The sequence below is a fragment of the Gopherus flavomarginatus genome, chromosome 23 (genome assembly GCF_025201925.1).
Source record: "Gopherus flavomarginatus isolate rGopFla2 chromosome 23, rGopFla2.mat.asm, whole genome shotgun sequence".
Lineage (NCBI taxonomy): Eukaryota > Metazoa > Chordata > Testudines > Testudinidae > Gopherus > Gopherus flavomarginatus.
The window spans coordinates 7,094,180-7,117,135 of NC_066639.1; the positions used below are offsets into that span (position 1 = coordinate 7,094,180).

General features: G+C 48.8%; 1 protein-coding gene across 1 annotated transcript in view; it reads left to right on the plus strand.

The window, feature by feature from the left end:
• LOC127039732 (zinc finger protein 345-like) overlaps nucleotides 1–20,404 on the plus strand; it is a gene marked incomplete at its 5' end in the record, with an annotated part of 237,333 nt that extends 216,929 nt beyond the window's left edge. The window contains one exon of the mRNA XM_050933590.1: nucleotides 18,890–20,404. Within this exon, the coding sequence (XP_050789547.1) occupies nucleotides 18,890–19,755 (866 nt within the window). The remainder of the gene's footprint in view (nucleotides 1–18,889) is intronic.
• Nucleotides 20,405–22,956: the final 2,552 nt, after the last annotated feature.

Consider the following 22,956-nt stretch of genomic DNA (forward strand, 5'->3'; position numbering starts at 1 on the left):
GCAGCACGGCTGGCCTGGGTCATCTGACTTGAGCCCATGGAGCTAAAGCTGAGGGGCTAGAAACTGTGGTCTGGATATTTGTGTTCACACTGAAGCCTGGATTCAGAAACCCTCACCCCTCCTGGGGTTTCAGAGGTTGGGCTCAAGTCCCTATGTCTGCACTGTAATTTTATAGTCTTGCAGCCCAAGCCCCATAAGCCTGAGTCAGCTGGCCGGGCTTTGAGGCAGGTGCCCTGAGTGTGTTAATCGCAGTGTAGACATAACATTAGGCTACGTCTCCAGTGCAATGAAACACCCACGGCTGGCCCGGGTCACATTAATCAGGGTCATGCGGCTTGGTCTATAGTAAAGTGGCAGTGTCCATGTCTCGGCTCAGGCTCAGTCCGCTGCTCTAGGAGCCCAGAAGGTCGGGAGGGAGTTTAGCCAGTGGAAATGGTAAAACTGCATTGAGGGGACTGGACCACTGACCTACCAGCTCTTAACACCCAAACTTTCAGTAACTCTATTAGCAGTGCCTGTGAGTGTAATTTAAACAAAAAGAAAAGCCACACTGCGCTAGACCAAAGGTCCATCTAGCTCTGAATCTTGTTTTCTGACAGTTGCTAACACCAGGTGCCCCAAAAGGCACTTAACCAAGCACCACTGGCAGTTGAACCCAGGATCTCCTGTTTACAAAGCAAGCGCTGTAACCAGCTAAGCCATGGTGCCTGCTGTTACCTAAAGAATCGTGTCTGCCCACATCTGACTCTGCCAATCCCCATTGAGCTCTGATAAGCTTTGCTCGTGTTTGGATTCTGTAAAGCAGAGGAGTAGGGGAAGGTTTACTCCCAAGGTGTGTGAGTGATTATTTGGACAGGTCCATGCTACAAAATGAGGTCGGTGTAACTACATTACTTAGATGTATAAAATAGGTACACTCCCCCAAGCAATGCAGTTATAGCAAACCAATGCTGGTGTAGCTAGCAGCTCAGCTGTCAGAACGTTCTGGAGCTATGAAAGGGGAGGGGCCCAGCCTCTGTAGCAGGAATGCAGGGCAGGAGAGTTCACGGCGGGCATTGTGGGATACTGGAGGAGGCCAGTTATGGTGATATAATGAACAGCAGCATTTACACTGACAATTTGTCGCTTTAAGCTTGCTGCAAAAAGCTCTAGGCTCTCGTCAAGGTTGGGATTGAGGGGCACTGGGAATAGGAGGGGCTGTGGGTTGGGACAGAGGAGAAAGGTGCCGACCGAGGGAGCATTGTGTGTTTTTCACACACCTGAGCAATATAATTCTGCTGAAATAACTTTGTAGTGCAGACCTGGCCAAAAAGTCTCTCTCTCTCTCTCTCTCTCTCACACACACACACACACCCCCTCCACACACACCCAAGGAAAACCGCACCTGCTCCTCTGCTTTGCAGAATCCAAACACATGCAAAGCTTGTCAGGCCCTGGTGGAGATGGCAGAGAGACAAGTTTGAGCAGACAGTGTCCCTTAGCCACAGGCAGGCACTATGGCTTAGCTGGCTAAATCACCTGTTTTGTAAACAAGTGATCCTGGGTTCAACTCCCAGGGGTGCCTTGTTAAGTATCTCTTAGGGCACCTGGTATTGGCTACAGCCAGAGGACAAAACACAGAGCTCAATGCAGCTTTAGTCCAGTGTGGCTGCTCTTATGGTTTAAATTATGCTCACAGGCATTGATAATAGAGTTACTGAAAGTTTGGGAGTTAGGAGCTGGTAGGTCAGTGTTCCAGTCTATCACAGATGCCCCCCTCCCTCTGGACAGGTGCAGATCTGAGCTCTCTCACCAAAAGGCTCATTGTGGCTGCCAGAATCTGTTGGCAGCTCGTTTAGTTTACACCGAGGGTTGAGTCCTGCTTTGTGCACCGTGGGTGAGAATGAAAATCGTAAACCGCCCTTTGAAATGACAAATGCAGCAGGACGTGTTATTGTCCCTGCCCCAAAGCAGACAGACCAATGGAGAAATGCCATGACTCCAGGGTAATACTCCACTGCGGTTTTACCATTTCCACTCGCTAAACTCCCTCCCAACCTTCTGGGCTCCTAGAACAGGGGACTGAGAGACGGACACTGCAACTTTACAGCCCAAGCCGCATGACCCTGATTAATGTGACAGGGGCCAGCCGTGGGTGCTTCATTGCACTGTAGATGTAACCTGACGTTATGTCTATACTGTGATTAACACACTCAGTGCACCTGTCTCAAAGCCCAGGTCAGCTGACTCAGACTTATGGGGCTTGGGCTGCAAGACTAAAATTGCAGTGCAGAGATATAGGCACTAGATTTTCCTTTTTCCAACCATCTGAGACCTCCCCCAATCCCCATGAGTTTTCAAAGATAAAGACCAACGGCTCTGCAGTCACATCTGCCAACTCCATCCGGACCCTCAGATGCATTAGATCCGGAACGGAGGACTTGGTCATGTCCAGCTTTTCTAAATAGTCCTTAATCTGTTCTTTCTCCACCGAGGGCTGCTCACCTCCTCCCCATACTGTGCTGCTCATGTCTGTGAAGACCGAGGCAAAAAAAGCATTGAGCACTTCAGCTTTATCCACATCATCTGTCACTACGTTGCCTGCCCCATTCAGTAAGGGGCCCACACTTTCTCTGACCTTCTTTTTGCTAACACACCTACACAGAAATTGACTTGGAAGCTAATCAAAATAAGTTACTTTTGAAATACAAATCATTCAAATCAATACTGGGTCAGTTTTCTCCTCTACTCTATTTCTCACACACATTCCCCGACCCCGTCCTTTGGAGTGAGGTTTTACATCTGGACATTTTAGGCCAAGGGGGGCAAGTTACATCAAAGAAGCTTTTCAGGATTAGTCCCATTTCCTATATTACTAACAAAAAGAAAAACAAGACAAGTTTTATTTTTCCAGTAGAATTCACTTGATCACATAATGAAGCCTCTTCTTCATTAAAGAGTAACTTTGTGTTTAATTTTATTTTCATTGGTTATAATAAATCCTCAACAACTAAAGCATCTTCTCCTATATGGCAGTTTTCCTTTAATCCCCCTTTCCACTTGTGAACCCTTGAGTGCAGTTGTGGCTAGGGATTAGATCAGGGGTGGGCAAATTTTTTGGCCCGAGGGCCACATCTGGGTATGGAAATTGTATGGAGCCGTGAATGCTCACAAAATTGGGGGCTCGGGTATGGGAGGGGGTGAGGGCTCTTTCTCGGGTTGTGGCCTCTGGGGTGGAGCCAGAAATGAGTTCAGGGTGTGGGAGAGGGCTCCAGGCTTGGAGAGGGCATTGGGTTGGGGCTAGGGATGAGGGGTTGGCGGTGCAGAAGGGTGCTCCGGGCTAGGACCGAGGTGTTCAGAGGTTGGGAGGGGGATCAGGGCTGGGGCAGGGTGTTGGGGTAAGGGAGGGGGTCAGGCTCCGGTTGTCGCTTACCTCAAACAGCTCCTGGAAGCAGCGGCATGTCCTCGCTCCGGCTCCTACACGGAGCCATGGCCAGGCAGCTCCCAGACAATGGGAACTGTGGAGGTGGTGCTTCGGGTGGGGGCAGTATGTGGAGCCCCTGGCTGCCCCCATACGTAGGAGCTGGAGGGGGGACATGCCAGTGCTCCCAGGAGCCGCACAGAGCCACAGCACATGTGGAGCAGGGCAAGCCCCCAACCCGCTCCCCAGCTGGAGTGTCGGAATGTGGCAAGCCCTAGAACCTGCTCCCCAGTGGGAGCTCAAGGGCTGGATTAAAATGTCTGAAGGGCTGGATGCAGCCCCCTGGCCTTAGTTTGCCCACCCTGGATTAGATAGAGTCCTGGATCAGAATTTCTGTAAAATAACAGAGATGAGGTTCCTATTAAAAAATAGCTATTTTTCTGCAGCCATCTCACATTCAACACTGATTTCATCCTACACACAGTTATATCACCCACAAATGGTGAGTTCAACAAAAACACCACTTCTGTTTCCTCCACATCTACATCATTATGGACAGTGTCATGGGGTTGATACATCCTGTCACAGGATGTATGGCCATGTACGGAAGAAGGCAGGGAATTGAGGGGGGAAGAAATCTGTCCCCTGGTTCAAGACAGCTTGTCTTCAGGTGGTGACTCCATCCAGTGGTGGGTGCAGTGTGGGGAAGAGGGACCTGGGACCACCCTACTCCACCAGGTCCTGACCCAGGGTCTTGAGGAACCAACACTCCTGTGTCCAGGCTTGATCTCTCACTGCAACAGTCCCGTTCCCTCAGTCACTTCCCACCCTTATGTTCAAAGTTGGTAATGTCCTGGAATCCAGCATCGCATCCTTGGTGGTCAACTGGGTGTCTGCAGGGGCCTCAGGGTGGCTGGAGGGTGCAGCCTGGGGGTCCAGCAGCTTCCTGGCAGGAGCAAACAACACAGGTTTGTTCTCCTCCTCAGTCCACCCAGGCTGAGCTGAGCTGCTCCCTTTTACACTCCGTCTCCAGTTGGAGCATGCCCAGACAGGGTGAGGGGGTGTGGCCTCTTCAGCCCACAAGGTGCAGTTAACCCTAGCAGTGCCAGTGCAGGGTTGATGCACCTCATCACAGACAGCATTTCCCAAATTTGGGGATTAGCTAGGAGATCTCTTCAGGAATAACCTCCTGTAGGGACTGGGTCACAAATGCTTTGAGAACCAAATACCTGGGCGTTTTCCTAGTTCCAAGTCACTTGCTGTGGAATTCTATCCCTGGAGCATCTGAGACAATATTGACTTAAAGAACTGAACGATCCTGTGACCATGTGTATTTACTTCCATCAGTTACATGGTTTGGGGTCTGCAGCTGTTCACCTTTTCAGAGCGAAGGTTTAAACACACTGCAGTTTCTTTGATAATACGTCCAATAGCTTGGAGTATTCTCTCCTGTTGACTGAACTGTATTTGAATTTTCTCCATATCACCATGCAGGAATGCGGGGGGGGGGGGAAATAAACCTGAAGTAAAGAATTATGGTCATTTGTCTGAAATTTCCCAATAAATCTGAGTTACAATCTGTCAAACAAAACTAAAAAGTAGTTATATGACCAAGGAGCCTTCATGAAGGATAGAAAACCCATATCACAGAGAGGTAGAAGACACTTTCATTTGAAGTGAAATTCCAAAGTAGGTTACATCTGATAACTCAGATTCAGGATGAGAGATTCTCCCATAAAACCTGCTTCACTCAGTGCTGTCTCATTAGTGTTATTTACAAAAGTTTTAGCATCTTCATAAAGTGGGGGGAAAAACAGCCGACCTTCCCAGAAATGGCTTTGCCAATAGAGGGAAAAGGGGATTTGAACAGTGCTTGGGATCCATTTGAAATCCCCTTCCAGGTCTGTGACACTTTCATTGCCTGCCAGAGTGACTCTGATTTAGGATCAAAGACGTCCAAGCACCATTCCCAAGCATGGACAGCCAAGAACATGACCTCACCGGACACGTTGGGAAGTGAAGGAATATGAAGGGGTGAACTCTGCATGGCTCAGGCACAAGGTAACAGTTCTGGGGTGACGGGGAAGGACGGAATCTCTGAGTCGCCCCATCTCCTTCCAGTGTCTCAGAGCCTGAAATGACCCTTATTTCCCTGACACTGCTCCAGCTCTTCATCATATTTAAATATATTTTACATGAGAAAAAAGTCAACAAAATAACTGCTGTTCTGCACAATGCAGGGTAATGTGAGAACAACTGGGAATGAGACAATCTGTCCTCAAAGAGGAACTTGACGTCTCTAACAATAACTTTGCACTGAGAGGAGGAGTATAAATGTGAATATCCAGGTTTGTTCAGACAAGGAAATGTGACAGTGGTTAGGTCAGATCAGGAGGAAATGTGCTAGATAACCCCACCCACTATCCATGGCCCATGTCTTTACTGCAGGAATAGCTGTCTTTTTACATCAGGAAAGTGAACTCAAGCTAGCTAACTCCATGGCAACCACAGTGATGAGGCCCAGGTAGATTTTATCTGAACGTAACTAGTTGAAGACACCCCCCATCTCCCCCACTTGGGGTGATTACATTCCTGTTAGAAAGGACACACTCCCATGACTCGCAGGACAATGGAGTTGATAGAAAGGACCACAGGATCCACCCCAAAGATGGGCGAGCTTCAAAAGTGGGCAACTCATGTGTGGGAGCTGAGGGACCTCAATGTGCAAAAGATGCAAACAGCCTTAACACTCACTACCTGGGAACTGTCAAAAGAATTGAAGAAAAAAATCTTCTGACAGCTCTAGAGAAGGTTTTTATGAAGTTTATCTCCTTTACGGATTCTCTGATGTTTAGAAAGGCCTGAACTATGAGTGAAGCTTTTCCCACACTCGCAGCATTCATAGGGTCTCTGCCCGGTGTGGATTCTGTAATGTGTAATAAGGGTTGAGTTCTGAGAGAAGCTTTTCCCGCACTCACTGCATTCATAGGGTTTCTCTCCCATGTGGACTCCCTGGTGAGAGATAGGGGAGGAGAAACGAGTGAAACGTTTCTTGCACTCACGGCATTCATAAGGTCTCTCTCCTCTGTGTATTTGCTGATGCTTACTAAGGGCAGAGGTATGATTGAAGCTTTTCCCACACTCACAGCATTCGTAGGGTCTCTCTTTTGTGTGGATTATCTCATGTCGAATAAGGGCTGAGTGGTAATTGAAGTTTTTCCCACACTCACTACACGTATTCTCTCGCTTTTCCGTGAGGATTCTCTCCTGGGACGTAGTTTCCTTGAGGTCCCTGTGAGTTCCCTGACAATTAATAGGTTGATCCACTCTCTCCTCTGAGTGGTTTCCCTGCTCTCTCTCTGGACTGTGGTAACTTTCATCAGTTTTTCCCTGCTCACGGGGCTGGACACATTCCCTTTGGATCTTCGCAGTAATTCCCCATGAGTTTCGGCGAGCTAAGCATCTTCCTGGTGAGAATTCTGCTCCTCGCTCTCCCTCACCACCCCATCACCTGCTAGAAGTGAGGAGAAATCTCAGAATTGGGGATGGAAAGGCAGAGAGCAAACCCAAGTAAGTGCTGGAGAGACAGAAAATAAAAATCAGGGACTGAATTCCTCCAAACTCATCCCCATAGGGAAGAGTGGAGGGGATCAATTCTGCTCCACATCCAGGACCGGCCTTTAGGGTGGGCCATACAGGTGCCCCACCCAAGGGGATGCCGGGCGCAGGGTTTGGATTCCCATTCGACCTGCTGCCGAGAGGCTCGCTGGGCTGGTGAAAGAGGCACAGGGAGACAGATAAGCAGCTGCGTGGGGGAGTGGGAGAGACCTGAGCTGCAGGGGGCAGTTGGACGATCAGCTGTCAGAGCCAGGTGACTGCTCCAGAGCAGAGAGGCCCCTCCTCCACCCTGCTCCACACACGCAGTCCTTCACACACTCCCATCAAAATACACACATTCCTTCCTATCCTTCCCTCAACACACACATACAGTCCCCCCAACAAACACACCAGGGCTCCCTGCATCCAGGTCACCTCCCCACCTGGGCTATGCTGAGAAATCAGGAGCAGCTGCTCTCCGGCTCTCCCCTTACACAGCCTGCAGGGAAAGTGACCTGGATGTAGGAAGCCCTGACGTCGCTCCTTGCTCCCCTCTCCCAGCCCCGCAGGACTGCGTAGAGCGGGGGAAGCAGCAGTCCAGTGGGGGAGCGAGCAGCAATGCCTGATGCTTTGTGCATCTAGGTCAGGTACCCAAGGGGGTGCAGGAGGATGCAAGGGTTAGGGGCAAAGGGGGCACAGTGCAGGGGTTGAGGGCTCAGGAAGAGGCAGGTGTTGAGGTGCAAGGGGCAGGATTTGGGGTGAAAGGGGTATGCACCACACAGGGGTTCAGGGTGCAGGAGGGAGGTGCAGGGGGTATGAGTGAAGGAGGCACAGTCCTGGGATTAGGGGCACAGGAGGGAGGGGAAGGAGTTTGGGTGAAAGGGCACAGTGCAGGGCTTAGGGGCACAGGAGGGGGCAAGTGTTGGGAGGGGCTGGAGGGGGCAGAAGTTAGGAGTGAAGGGGGAGCAGGTATTTGGAGCGAAGGGGGCACAGTGCAGGGTCTTGGGGGAAGGGAGGGTGGGGAGCCTGGCGAGCCCATGGGGGACAGAGGGAATGGGGGGGGTGCCATGCCCATGGGAGCCAGAGGCACCAAAATGCAAATTGGTGCCATTTCATAGACTCATAGACTCATAGACTCATAGGTCAGAAGGGACCAATCTGATCATCTAGTCTGACCTCCTGCACAAGGCAGGCCACAGAACCCCACCCATCCAATTTTATAACAACCCCTATCCCAGGACCGAGTTATTGAAATCCTCAAAAATGGTTTGAAGACCTCAAGCTGCAGAGAAACCACCAGCAAGTGACCAGTGCCTCACGCTGCAGGGGAAGGTGAAAAACCTCCAGGGCACCTGCCAATCCGCCCTGGAGGAAAATTCCTTCCCGACCCCAAATATGGCGATCAGCTAAACCCTGAGCATGTGGGCAAGAGTCACCAGCCAGCACCCAAGAAGGAATTCTCTGCAGTAACTCAGTACCCATCACATCCAACATCTCCCCGCAGACCATTGAGCAGACCTGTCTGGTGGTAATTCAAGATCAATTGCCCAAATTAACAATCCTATCATAACATCCCCTCCATATACTTATCAAGCTTTGTCTTTCCCTAAGGCCAGCCCTGCCCACATCCCATCCAAACGCTCAGTCGGAAGGGAGGCAGCTCCAGCCAAGCTGTCAATCACCATCTGTAGGAAGCCAGGAGTGAGATCTGCTGGGGACTGTCCTGAGCTCACAGAGTCTGTATGGGGAATCCCAGCTGTTTCTCTCACGCACTTACAGTTTCCGGGTTGGTTTAATGTTTCCTCACCTATCCAGGGACTTCTCAGGATCTCGCTTTCCTCTGAATCCTGGAGATCCAGGACCCACGGCTCTTCCCCTCCTTCCAGATGGGAGATCACAGAGGGTTTGGAAACTGGAAACCCTGCTCCATGGAAAGAAAACAAGGGAGGCAGGAGGGTACTTTGCCCACCTCTGGTATAGATGGTAACTAAACAAACCTCTGCGAACCAGGAAATGAGAAGTTAATGTAAACGCCCCCCCCCCAATGCAACCTTAACTTTGCCCCCAACTCTTAACCCTGCAGCTGGCAAGAATCACTGAGGATGGTTCTGTGTGGGCCATGCAAAGGTTAACAAACTGCCACAGGGACTCAGGTATTCAGCTCAATGCAGCAGTAACGGGGTGAATTCTATGGTCTGTGGTATAAAGGACGTCAGAGTACATGACCTAATAGTCACATCTGGCCTTCAAAGCTACGAACCTATAACTGATCCGAGGAAAGACTAAGAGAACGTGTCACTGTCTGTGCTGTGTTCACAGATGGGAATCCCGGCATCTATCCGCATGCCTCCAGCTGCGTGCACTGGGCCAGCTGTAGCTGTGACTGGCTGATGGAGGGATGGGTTGGAGCAGCTGGGCAGAGCTGTGCCTGTGCTACGCAGAGAGGCGCATGTGAAACTAGGGGGGGCAATTCTGCCTCATTTCCGTGCTGAGTGTTGTAGGCTTTGTCAGCAAAGGTGCCCAAGGGTGTGTTCTTGCCATGGGGATTGTCAGCACCCTGGTGGCGTATGTTCGAGTGACCTGTGGGGCTTAGTGAGGGGTAAGTGAAGGCAGTGACTCACAAGAAAAACTCAGGTTGAGGGCAAAGGGGTGGTAACACTTTGCAAGTCTCAGCTGGTCTGTGTGAAGGAGGTTCAGTACTGGAGAGAAGCCCAGGGGGAGGAAGCTTCTGTTTGCTATGATGGAGATGAACCCGATTATCTTAGCAAAGGGAAGTTGTGAGACTTTCTCCTGGACTGCTCTGTTCCCAAAGCGCTCTGTAACAGGGGAGGGGAGAGGGCTAGTGTGTGTGTCACTGGCATGTCGGGGCGCTGCTGAAATCAGGCAGAGCAGAGTTGGCATTGTGGGAGTGGTGTGAACCTTAACTTTTCATTTCCCCTTCTAAGAACCGAGGGGAAGGGAATCCTTACCCAGCGAGGTCACATTCTCATACTTCTCCTGCATGATGTCTCTGTAAAGGGCTCTCCGAGTGGGGTCCAGCTGAGCCCCCTCTTCCCTGTTGAAATACACAGCCACCTCCTCAAAGGTCACCGGCCCTGAAAGAGCGAGAGTCCAACACTCAGTACCTGCTGCCCCACTCACAGCCCCACTATTCATGGGGGAAAGCAGCCAATCAAATGGAAGCTCTGAGAGAGACACAGTCGGCAGAGTCCTATCCCCACACTGCTGAGAGCAGCCAGGGGCACCACGGTGAGAAAACAAAGAGAGACCCCTTGTCTCTGCCTGCAGATCCATCACACACCTACTAGCCAGAGGCTGATACAACCCCATGGTAGGAACCCAACACCCTCCCCACTGCCAGCAGCTGGATGTGAGGGGTCGGGACATCTTCCCTACACCTCCCTGGTGGGGGCACTCTTTCCATGTCACACCAGCCCCTGACTAGCAGGCTGAGGGTTCAGCAGTGGAAGTCTGGTCAGTTTTCCCAGCCCTTCCCAGGGGGTTGGTTTCTCTATTTCCTGTTTCACAAATTAGGGAATTTTCTCCCATAACACCCAAGTGTTTCTTCCCAGAATCTAGGCCCACGTTAAACAAGTCCCAGCAGGTTTGTCACACTCTGGCCCCCTCCCTTTCCTCACCCAAGGTACTCCCTGCACCCTCCAGCCCTAACTCCCCACAAGTTGCCACCTCTTCAGTATTTCCTGCCCCCTCCTCCAGCAGGAACCCACCAGCAACCCCCCAATAACCCCGACCTGAGCTGGCGCCACTGCAGCTGGATAGCCCCCCCGGCCGGGCACAGAGGGGTTAATGCCTTCCTGTGTCCTGCAACCCCTCCCCGCTCTCAGCTGCTGCAGCCCCTTCCTGTGCCCTGCAACCCCCGCCCCCGCTCCCAGCTCCTCCAGCCCCTTCCTGTGCCCTGTTACCTGTCTCCCGGCTCTGGGCATGCACATATCGGAGAGGAGGAGAGTCCCGCATGCGCTGGGGCCGGGGCCGGGCGGAGCAGGAGAGTTTGTGCCGGTGAGACCCGTTAACTCCCCCGCGCCCGGCCCGGGCCCTGCCCCGCTGGAGCCACCCGGTCTCGGGCCGCCCCGCTGCGGAGCTGCAGCCTCCAGGTCCCGGAGCGAGCCCTGGGGGCGGGGGAGGGGCCGGGGCCGGGCGGTGACTCTGCCCCAGTGTCCGGGGGCGGGACCCGGCATCTCGCAGTGCCGGGATCTGCTCTTGGGGGGGGGCAGCGCCCGCGGGGGGCTCGGAGCTGCTGTCCCTGCAGGAGCCCAGCGCCCCCCGGGCCCGGCCAGGCTCTGCCCTGGGGCCCCGCAGGGGGAGGGGCCCGGCCCCACTGGGGTCCCTGCATGTGGCCGGGCGGGGGCTGGGGGGTGAGACTGGTCTGGGAGGCTGGGAAAGGGGCGGGTGGGAAATGTCTGTGCAGCCCGGATATGGTCGGAGGGGGGAGGGAGAAGAGCAGGTGACCCCCAAGGAGCAGGGAGAAAAAGGGGGGGCTGAGATCCCCTCGGATTTACCGCTGCCCCCCCCGTGTGGACCCCCCTCCTCTCCCGTCCTGCCCCCTTTCTCCCTGGAGAGCAACGAGCAACACCCAGGGTGACACCCCCCTCAAACCCCTGAGAAGTTCCCTGTTCCCCTCCCCCCATTGTGCCCCATTTTCTCTCCATTTCGCTGGTGTCCAGCTCTCACTGTGGCTGGTGGGGGGTTGAGGGGTATCTGGGATCCCTGGCAAGGGACTCTGCGGACTGGGTGCCAGGGAATATCTGGTGGGCCCCTGGCTGGGTTTGTGGGGATGCCTGAGGACCCTGGCTGGGGGGTCTGGGCTCTGCGTACTGGGGGGTGTCTGGGGGCCATTACTAACCCTAATCCTTCTCCCTGATCAGTTTGTGCCAGAATCCTGGCTCTAAGCATTGCCAGGCAGTCCCCGGCCAGGCCCAGTCACTGTGATAACTTTCTATCCACTTGTCAAACACTGTGAGGTGAAATCACTGATTTTTCTTTTCTCCTCTCTTGAAAACTGCAGGAACTTCCAGTTCCATTGGGAATATTCATTCCCTCCCCCCCAGCCCTTATCCTAGATCTGGGGGTGAGAGAGGTGGGAAGGGGGTCAGCACTGCCACACAATGGTCTCTTCCACAGCATTCTAGACTCATTCTTTCTGAACTCTGGTTTCATTGAAACCAATTTTATGCATCCGAAGCAGTGAGCTTTAGCTCACGAAAGCTCATGCTGAAATAAATTTGTTAGTCTCTAAGGTGCCACAAATATTCCTGTTCTTTTTGCGGATACAGACTAACACGGTTGCTACTCTGAACTTTGAGACCAATGTTAATCCAGCGTCACTGTGTGGAAAGAGAAGGAGTGACTCAAGAAGGACAGTGGGGCGAATGAGATCAGCAATTCTCACTGTGAGGAGGGGCTCCCATTAGCTGCTCTCCCAGAGAGCTAAAGGAGGGAAGCTGCTCAAAAGCTCTGTCCCTCTCTGCTCAGGATATTGGGGTTCAGCTTCTTGGGTCAGATGCTGTAGCCTCCATTGTGATCTGGGAGACCAGGCTTGGCAGCTGCTGCTCCCCCAGTGGGGTTCTGTGCTGGGAAGTGACCTTAGTTAAAGTTTCTTTTCTGCCCGGACCAGGTGATGACTTTCTCCAGCTCGTACTAGGCCCTTGTGGGAGACCTGGGACCTGTTAATACCAATTCTACCACAGACTCCAGGTAACTGAAAGACTTCAGGGAAAGTGCTGGGGTCTGGCAAGAAAGTGTCTCTGCACAAACAGCCCTTCCTCGTTTCTCCTCCCATTAGCAATTGCCAGGAGAAAATCTAGCCATAGGAGAGCAAAGTCCCCAGGAATGGGACTTTCCCAGCCAGAGGGGCAGGGAGAGAGGACAGGGGAAGGAGAGATTGAAAGGGGCAGAGGGAGAAATGAGTGAGGGGAGAGATTTCCAGCTCTCTAGTCCACCCAGACACATGTATTGCTGCATCCCTGCGCAGAACCACTTTCCAGTGAACAAAACAAGGATCAGAGACAGGAAAAGCCAGTTTCTGACTCCATATTCCCCTGCTGGGGTGTGGCTGCCGTGGGGTCAGTGTCCGAGGGAATCCTCCACAGTGACTCCTTTGGTTCTGCTCTTTTCTAGCCTTGTGTTCAGAGACTTTGTTATGAGGTGAGCGGAGGGAGAAGGGAGGTTAAAAATGTCTCTGTGGGCTTAGCCTGGCATCAGGGACCAGGTCTACAGTGTAATAACATGCTTGATCTCTTTCTCAGCATGGCAGAATCTAGGGTGTCTGTCTTCAGGGAAAGGGCCTGGGAGAATCATCTCGTGAAATTAACTAAAGCCTGTTTTGAAACCCCCACAACTGCCCTTCTCACCCAGACAGGTTGTAGAATGACGTCCTTTTTTTGCTCCAGCTCATCCCATCCTCCCATGGGAGAGGGAAGAGAAATGGGTGCAGGGAAGCCTGTAAAGCTAGGGATTATTGGGAGGTTGCTGGTGGGTTCCTGCAGGGCGGGAGAGGGACAGCAAATTCACCAGAGATGGGAAGATTTGCACAGTCTGGTTTGGAGGTTGGAGCGGGGCAGGAAATGCACAGGGTGGGGAAGGGAGGAGGACAGCTTGAGGTAAACCTGCTGGGAGTTGTTTATTAAGTGGCCTAAATTCTAGGAACAGGCCCATGAGATTAGGTGGTGGAAATACCCTAATTTGTGAAACTGAGAATAACCCACCTTCATAGAGCTAGTCAAACTGACCAGTCTCCCAGTGCTGGAGCCCGACCTGACTAACCAGCGGCTGCTGTGAGATATGAAGGGGGCACCCATCAGTGAGGTTTAGAGGAGCTGCCTCTCCCTTCATATCCAGCTCCTCACGATGAGGTTATTGGGCTTCCTACCAGGGAGCTCTCCCTGGACCCTGCTCGGGCCTCCATCTCCTGTATCGGTCAGTGGCTAGTAGGGGGGTGATGGATCTGCTGAGAGAGACAAGGGGCTCTCTCTTGGTCCCCTTAACATGGTGTTTCCAGGATGCTCTTAGCAGGGTGGGGGTGGGACTCTGTTAACTATGATCCACCCAGAGCTTGCATTTGATTGGCTCCCCTCCCCCACAAAGAGTGGGGCTGAGAGTGGGACATCACGTACTGAGTGTTGGACTCTTGCTCTTTCAGGGGCCGGTGACCTTCGAGGAAGCGGCTGTGTATTTCACCAGGGAAGAGTGGGCTCTGCTGGACCCCCTCAGAGAGCCCTCTACAGAGATGTCATGCAGGAGAACTATGAGAATGTGACCTCATTGGGTAAGGACTCCCGTCCCCTTGGTTCTTGGAATAGGAAATGAAGAGATAAGGTTCATGCCAACCCCACAATGCCACCTCTAGTCTGCCCTGTTTCAGCATCACCCCAATATGCCAGTGACACACACACTGCCACAGGCCCTCCCCTGCTGCAGAACATTTTGGGAACAGAGCACAGGAGCCGTATCGCACAGTGTCAAATAGCTCCTGTTTGCTTAAGTGAACTTCTTTGAGATGGGACAACCATATCTGCACGGAGTATTCGAGATGTGGGCATACCATGGATTTATATAGAGGCAATAGGAGATTTTCTGTCTTATTGTCTATCCCTTTCTTAATGATTCCCAACATTCTGTTCACTTTTTTCACTGCTGCTGCAGATTGAGTGGATGTTTGCAGAGAACTATCCACAGTGACTCCAAGATCTCTCTCTTGAGTGGAAACAGCTAATTTAGACCCCATCATTCTGTATATATAGTTGGGATTATGTTTTCCAATGGGCTGCAGTATGTGTTATCCTGACATCTAGTACTGCTGAGATCCTGAATTCAATGATATCCCTGCCCTTCCTGTTCCCTTTCTCCACCGAACCCCACCAGCCCATGGTTACTGTTCCCAGTTTCCCCAAGACTCTCTCATTGTCTCTGTCTCTGGACCTCTCTATCAACAAGAAGCAGTGCCAGGGAGACTTGCCCTCTCTCTGGAGTCTTTGATTTCTGGGACATAGATTTACTTTCTCTGTGTTTAGGAGACTCTTTGAAATTGAGTGTCTGTGATATTAACCACAGTGCAACCTGGACTGTTGAACAGCTGTGTCCCCTCAGTTCTCAAGCTGGGGTGCCTTTTCCACTGCTCTTCTGTGAGAGCAGCCACTCCTGGGCAGTTCACACACAGCCTCCAGCATGTAACTCACTCCCAGCTACACAGTTTTGAGTGCTACTAGTCAGTGACTCACAAATTACAGTACCTCACAGGAGAACCCCAGAAAATTCTCTGCTCCCCGACTTTCCCCAGAAATGTGCATCTTTCCCTGTCCAGCACACTCCTGAACAACGCAAGCTCATATGAAGTCTGTCATTTCATCAGTGGAAAATGACATGCGCCAGCCTTGTTATCCCAAATGGAGTTTCCAACACACTTTAATACAAACACATTGGTTAGATAAAGAATAAAACAAGATTGTTAACTATCAAAAACATATTTTAAGATACAGATAATGAGGCATAAAGCTCAGAATTGTTTACAAAAGAAATGCAAGATAAAACACAAACTAATATCTGAGTTAACAAGCTGAAACGGATTCAAGGCAAATGTTTCTCTCACCCTGTGCTGAAACAGGCTGGTTTTCCTTTCAGCCAGGACTCGGCCTAACCCACCCCTGCCGCCCACGTTCAGCTCTTCAGGAGTTGTCATGAGCAGAGGGAAAGGGGAGAGAGAGAGAGTCTCAAGCATTTTCCTCAGCTCTTTTTAGAATTCAGTCCTTTGTACTAGAAACCACTTCAGTTCTCAGCTCAGTCACGGTGACAGGCTGTCTGTTGGAGATGTGAGAATTGTGCGGGAAAGTCTACAGAAAGAGCTCTGGAGCTTTGGTCAAGCTAGTAGACCTAAAGTATTAGCTGAGCTTGTTTCTCTGTGTAAAGGGAAGAGAAAGGCAAAATGGAATGGAAAGTACCCAAAATTGGGGAACAATGGCTTAGTGTGCCGAAGGGGCTTAAGTAGGTGAAGTGGAAAGTCCCCAAACACACTGATTTGCAATAACCGAGATTGTGAAACATAACCACAGTGGAAGTGTTAGAAAAGTCAAACTACAAACTAGACTAAGAATAACAAAAAGAGGATAGGCCGAATATGGAAAACTGATTGTTCAGCTTGTTTTTGACCTGCATCATATTTTGCAAAATATTCCAAATAAGGTAATTAATGTGCAACCTATGTGTTTGTGGTTTTAAGCTTTAAAAGGCTTGTGTGATTTTTAGCTCAGGGGGACAGTATTCCACTAGCTGTCCGCCCCTGCATGCTTGTAACCAAGAAAAGAGCCTCAGGCTGAGTTGATTCAAAATCAGTCGTGTGGTCATTTTCCACAACAGCTTCAAGAGGTCCCTGTGATGGAATGTAAATGTCTTCTTCACACCTTCCCCATGCAGGAGAATGGCTTTTTAACCAGCTGTTTGCCTTGCTGTCTCTGAGGAACTAGTCAGCGGGTGTTCCCCAGAACTGTAACTTTTTCAGTAATATCATACTGTAGAATCTCGTAACTTTACATACAGTGTTACTACACATTTTAACAGGAGGATAATATTCCGTAGGTTATAGGTTTTCAAATGATACCCCACAAGCCATACTGGCTACAAAATTGATCATAATTTTCTAGAAGAGTGAACACAGGGGTACAGACTGACACAGTGTCTCTGTGTGTGTTCCCAGCAGCTTTGTGGGTATTTCAATCCCTCTAAGCATAGTGTTCGGCATCTTCGTGGACCTGGGGAACTGGTCCTGGAAATTCATTGGTTTACCAAGTGTGACACTGTATGGAATTCTGAGACACTTTGATATTAATAATAAAATAATAAAATCTGATAAAATTGCAATAAATCGTGCTAGATATGCCATGGAAGGTGTCAGGGAAAATGTTATGATTTTCCAAGTATGATCATTATGTTTCTATGTTTCTATGTTTCTATCACCTTTGTCTTGTGAGTTATAGATATGTAGGGTATATCTGTATTTCCAGACTTGGGCAGTGTTTCTGGGTGACACCTCCAGACATATTGGCATCAACACTGCCTAGCATGTTTGATGGCCCATTGAGGGTCATCAGCTGTACAATGAGCCCATGGAAAGGACCAAGGGGATACACCTATTGAGTCAGCAAGACATTCCCGGGTAAGTCTGTGTAATGAGAACTCCAAGGCTTTTCCATGCCATGTGCTGTGAATCTTGTGTTTGGGACACAGGAAGAACAAGCCACATAGCAAAAGGAATATAAAGCGCAGCTGCATCATCTCCGTTTTGTCATCAATCCTCCTTCCTGCCTCTGGAGCAACTTCTCTACAAACTGAACCCTGGAACAAAGGACTGAATGAGCCATCCAAGCTGTGGATGTGTTCCAGACAGACTTGCACACCGGCAACTCACTAATACTGCTAAGAACCTGATCTATCCATTTTGGAATGTATCTGACTGCTTTCCCATTTAACTTCATTCTATCTTATTTCGTTTAAACCTTTAATTTAGATGCTAAAGGACTGGCTGACAGTGTGGTATTTTGGGTAAGATCCAAACCTATACTGACCTGGTAACGTGGCTGACCTTTGGGGTCAGAAGATCATTTTGTTTATGTGAGCAGTTTTTAAATAACTTCTCACTGTGCTGGATCTAGGTGCTGACTGGGATCAGAGAACTGGGATGCAATAAAAGGGACTGTGTGATTTCTTTTTTCAGCTTCTCGATAACCTGTGTGGGTGATCTCTTTTTCAGCCTGCCCTGATCTTGGCATTTTCAGTGAGAACTGCCTCTGGCCCACCAGGTCACACTAAGCACTGAAGTTAAATAAACAGAATATGTTTTATGACAAAGTCTTATGAAATCAACTGAACTCCTTTGTTTTCTTTCATCTCAGCAAGATTTCCTGTTACTCAGCCTGATGTGATCTCCGAGCTGGAACAAGGGGAAGAGCCATGGGTCCCAGACCTCCAGGGCTCTGAGGAAAGAGAGATCCTGAGAGCTCCCAGCACAGGTGAGAAAACAGTAAACCAACTCAGAATCTGTAAGTGCCTGAAGGAAATATCTGGTATGCCCAGCAAAGCCCTTGGGAGGTCTCTCAGTTCATTATTGTCCCTAGCAGGGGTCGTATCCTCAGGGTAAATATAGCTCATGGCTTCCTGTAGATCTTGGCAGACACCAGGCATTAGCTTCTTCCCTTCCCCCTGCGTATTTGGATGGGATGTGAAGGCTGAATTCATCCCCCTTCTCTGTCCTATTTAGGGGAAAAGTTTGGGGGAGTTCAGTTCTTGATTTTTATTTGACCTGTCTTCAGCTCTTGTTTTGGTTTGGTCTTTCCCTTTCCATCCCTGTTTTGAGGTTTCTGTCTCTATCGCAGCAGGTGATGCAATTACATCTGAGAAAGAGGAGCAGAATTCTCAGCAGGGAAATGTTGAGCAAGTGGATAAACACAGAGCATTATCGCAAAGATCGAAAAGGAGTGTGTTCAGGAGTAATGAGGAGGGAAACTCCTTTGAGATTCAGCACAGACCAGAAAGAGAGCAAGGAAACCAGGCAGGGGAGAAATTGGGTAAATGTATTTCCTGCTGGGGAACTCAGAAGGTCCTCATGGAAACCACAACACAACAGGAAATCCTTAGGCAAGAGAAAAAATACATGCAGTAAGTGTGAGAAAAACTTCATTCACAGATCAAGCCTTTCTGTTCATCTGAGTATTCACACAGGGGAGAGGCCCTGCGAATGCTGTGAGTGTGGGAAGACCTTCAATCGCAGCTCAGACCTTTCTAAACATCGGAGAATCCACACAGGGGACAGGCCCTACGAATGCAGTGATTGTGGGAAAATCTTCACTCACAGATCAACTCTTTCTGTGCATCAGAGAATCTGCACAGATGAGAGGCCCTATGAATGCTGTGAGTGTAGGAAAAGCTTCACTCACAGATCAGCCCTTTCTAGACATCAGAGGATCCACACAGGTGAAACACCCTATGAATGCAGTGAGTGTGGGAAAACCTTCAATAACAGCTCAAACCTGATTACCCATCAAAGAATTCACACAGGGGAAAGGCCGTATAAATGTTGTGAGTGTGGGAAAACCTTCACTCGTAGATCAGGCCTTTCTGTTCATCAGAGAATCCACACAGATGAGAGGCCCTATGAATGCCGTGAGTGTGGGAAAAGCTTTATTACTAGCTCAGGCCTTTCTAGACATCAGAGGATCCACACAGGGGACAGGCCCTATGTATGCAGTGAGTGTGGGAAAATCTTCAATCTCAGCTCAAACTTTATTACCCATCAAAGAATTCACATAGGGGAGAGGCTGTATAAATGCTGTGAGTGTGGAAAATGCTTCATTAAGAGTTCAGCCCTTTCTGAGCATCAGAGAATCCACACAGGGGAGAGGCGCTATGAATGCCGTGAGTGTGGGAAAAGCTTCACTGACGGATCAGCCGTTTCTAGACATCAGAGGATCCACACAGGTGAAAGACACTATGAATGCAGTGAGTGTGGAAAAACCTTCAATCGCAGCTCAAACCTTATTACCCATCAAAGAATTCACACAGGGGAGAGGCCGTATACATGCTGTGAGTGTGGAAAATGCTTCATTAAGAGTTCAGCCCTTTCTGAGCATCAGAGAATCCACACAGGGGAGAGGCCATATGAATGCTGTGAGTGTGGGAAAACCTTCTCTTGGCTCTCAGCCCATGTTAGCCATCAGAGAATCTGCCACGGAGATCAACATTGTAAAAATTTCTAGGGCTATCAAGACTTTCTTTTCTTTAATACTTCTCCTGATTCCCACATAGTAACTTTTAAAGCTCTTTGAACTCTTTGCAGCACCATTATCCCTCAGCTTGTCCAGATGAGTGGTTCATTTTTGCCTTTTGCAGTTCATCCTCTTTTGAGATGGACCTAATTGTCCTTTCTATTGTCCCACAAGTAATTTGAGTGTGCCCTTCCTATGAGGAACCAGGGAACGTCACATTTGTACCATTCCTCCTATTGCAAAGTTACTGTTAATCACCAATGATACAGACTGTATCATTGCCAGTTGTTCTCACGTTGCTCTGGGTTGTGCTGAAGAGCAGTTATATTGGGAATTTTTCAAATTAGATGTAAATGAAGAGGAGCAGGGGCAGGAAAAAAGTGTCATTTCAGCTTCCATGACACTGGAAGGAGATGCGGTGACTCAAAGATTCCCTCCTTCTCCTTCACTGCAGAACTGTTACCTTTTGCCTGGGCCATGCAGAGTTTATGTTCATCACATTCTATCCATCCACTTCGCAAAGTGTCATGTGATGAAGCATTCTCTGTTGTCTGTGCTTGCAGATGATATTTTTACTACTTTAATCCTATATCAGAATCGCTGTGACTGGAGATGAGTGTCAAAAGTCCTGGGAGGGGAATTCAAACGGATTCCAAATAGAGTGTGATCATTTAGAGTTTAAATCCCAGGTTCCATCTATTGTAAAGCCACTTCTGGCAAGAGGGCTGTTTTTCCCTTATTATGGGGATGCTAGAATACTAAAAAAATTGTAAATAACATAACTGACTATGGAGACAGGGATGAGGGAAGCAGGTTTGAATGGATCAGAGGACAATGTGGTGGGAGAATCTCTTGTCCCGGTTCTGAATAATCAGATGTAACCTGCTCCTGAATTTCACTTGACACTTTCTTTGTAATGTATTCTGTCTCTGTGATGTGGGTTTCTATCTTTCCTGAAGGCTGTGTTTGGTCACCCAATTGGATATTAGTTCAGTTTGATAGGATGTAGCTCAGATTTATTGAAGAATTTAAGACAATGACCCTTTGCTAAGTCCCCATTTATGATTTCAGCTTTGCTTTTTCCCCATCCCTCCATGATGACATGGAGAAAGTTGAAGTGCAGTTCTATCAACAGGAGTGAACTCTCTAATTTACTGGACAGGCTAACAAAGAAACAGCAGTGATTTAAAATCTCAACTCAGAAATGGTGAACAACAGCAGAACCCCAGCTTACCTAAGGAAGTGCATATGATCACAGTGTATTTCAGTTGTTTAAGGCAATATTGTCATCGATGATCTGGGAAGAGAATTCCATGGTAAGTGGTTTTGAACTAGGCAAAATGCTCATGTGTTTTGTTCCCAAAGCTTTTGTAACCCAGGCCCTGCAGAAGATCTCTCCTAGCTAATCCTATGCTATGAGAAATGCAGCCGTTTATGACACAGATGTTGAGGAAATAGAAGTGGAGTTTTTGTCGAATTTATCCTTTGTAGGTTCTAAAGATGTGTATAAAATAAAACCAGTGTTGAAAATGTAATATCTTCAGAAAAATGCCCATTTTTAATAGAATCTCCAGCTTTGCTAACTAACTAAGATTCTGATCCAGGCCTGTATCCAGTCCCTTTCCTGGACCTGTGCCACTGAATTAAAGAAAAACTGGGTATGTTTCAGGAAGCCATTCCTCATTAACACCGCTGAGATTTTAAGTGGTTTTGTAAAGGATTCTACTTCAGAGAAGTGTAAATTTTCCCTATCTAAGACCAAGGATTTTGAAAGAGCTGAGGTTGAAAGAGTCCACACCCAGTTCTTGGTTTCCACCCCAGTAAAGGAAGCTATGGTGACCCAAGGAAAATTGTTTGTACAACTCCACATCCTACTTCAGTGTCCCTGATTACACTTCCAAAGTATGCCAGGGTTAGACTGAGAAGAGTCATCCTTCACTGTCTGGATGCAAAGAGAGAGTGCTTCATAGGACATTCCTTCCCTGTGGATCCCAAACTGGCTGCCTGGCTGGGTAACAAGGACTTTCAGGCTGTAGAAATGATGGTAACCAATGAGGCAACGAATTTGTCAGCCTTCAATTTCAGACTTCCGGATACTCGCATGTTGAGTCCTGATACTATGGTTTTGTGTCTGAGGCTGTGGCTACACAATTAAGCTGATGTTGGCACAGCTGCACCAATGTAGCTGCGCTGCTTTAGCACTGCTATTACAGATGCTCTAAGCCAATGGGATAGATTTCTCCCATTGGACTTGATTAGTCCAGCCCCAACAAGCAGCAGTGGCTTGGTTGGCAGGAGAAGCTCTCCCGCTCATTTGGCACTATCTACACCAGGGGTTAGGGCTGTGTAACTACATTGCTCAGCTGTGTGGATTTTTCACACCCCTAAACAATATAGTTATCCCGATAAATGTCTTTAGTGCAGACCAGAGAGGTTTCTCTTGTGCTTTATGCATTTACATTACTTCTCTACCTCCTCCTACTTTGAAAGATTAGAAAGTGTGAAAAGAGAAGTATTTTTCTCCATGATGCAAAGATTCCGACATAGAAGACCCTTTCTACCAACACGTGTGGCAGAAGATCCTGAGATGTATGAACTCAAAGAAGTGGTTGGGTCCTACATTGGGACAAACCTCAATAAGAACCAGCGTTCAGTTGTTGGCAATGGGGATTAAAAGAAAAGTAACATATGATAACAATTTGTGATCTTTGAATATGTTGTTGTCACCAATTAAAATGAAATTATAGGTGAAGTTATTGGTTAAAGAGTAAGAGACTGTGTGATAATCTGAATTATTTTGGAAAACTGAAAGTTGTCTTGTTTTTGTTAGTCATACAGGAAATGATGACTAATCTTGCAAAATTAATTTGATTTAATTTTCCCTGGTTCCTCAACTGTTGCTACAGCTCTAGTACCCATTAATCCAAAGACTGAGAGAAATGGAGACTTCCAACCATTGTCCTTTTAGTATCTTATTTTTCCTCTCTCTGTTTTTTGTGCTGGCCTTTCTCTATCATTTTCTGCCTTTGTTTAGTTGATAACAGTTGGTTTCCATCACTCACATTTGATGTTTAAATCTCTATCTGTTAAATTATTTTTTTGCTTGTTCAATAACTGTACTCAAGTGCTGCGTGAAATACTAGTTTTTCTGTGGACTCTTGCTACTGTATCTTGGGATATTTCAGGAAGAGA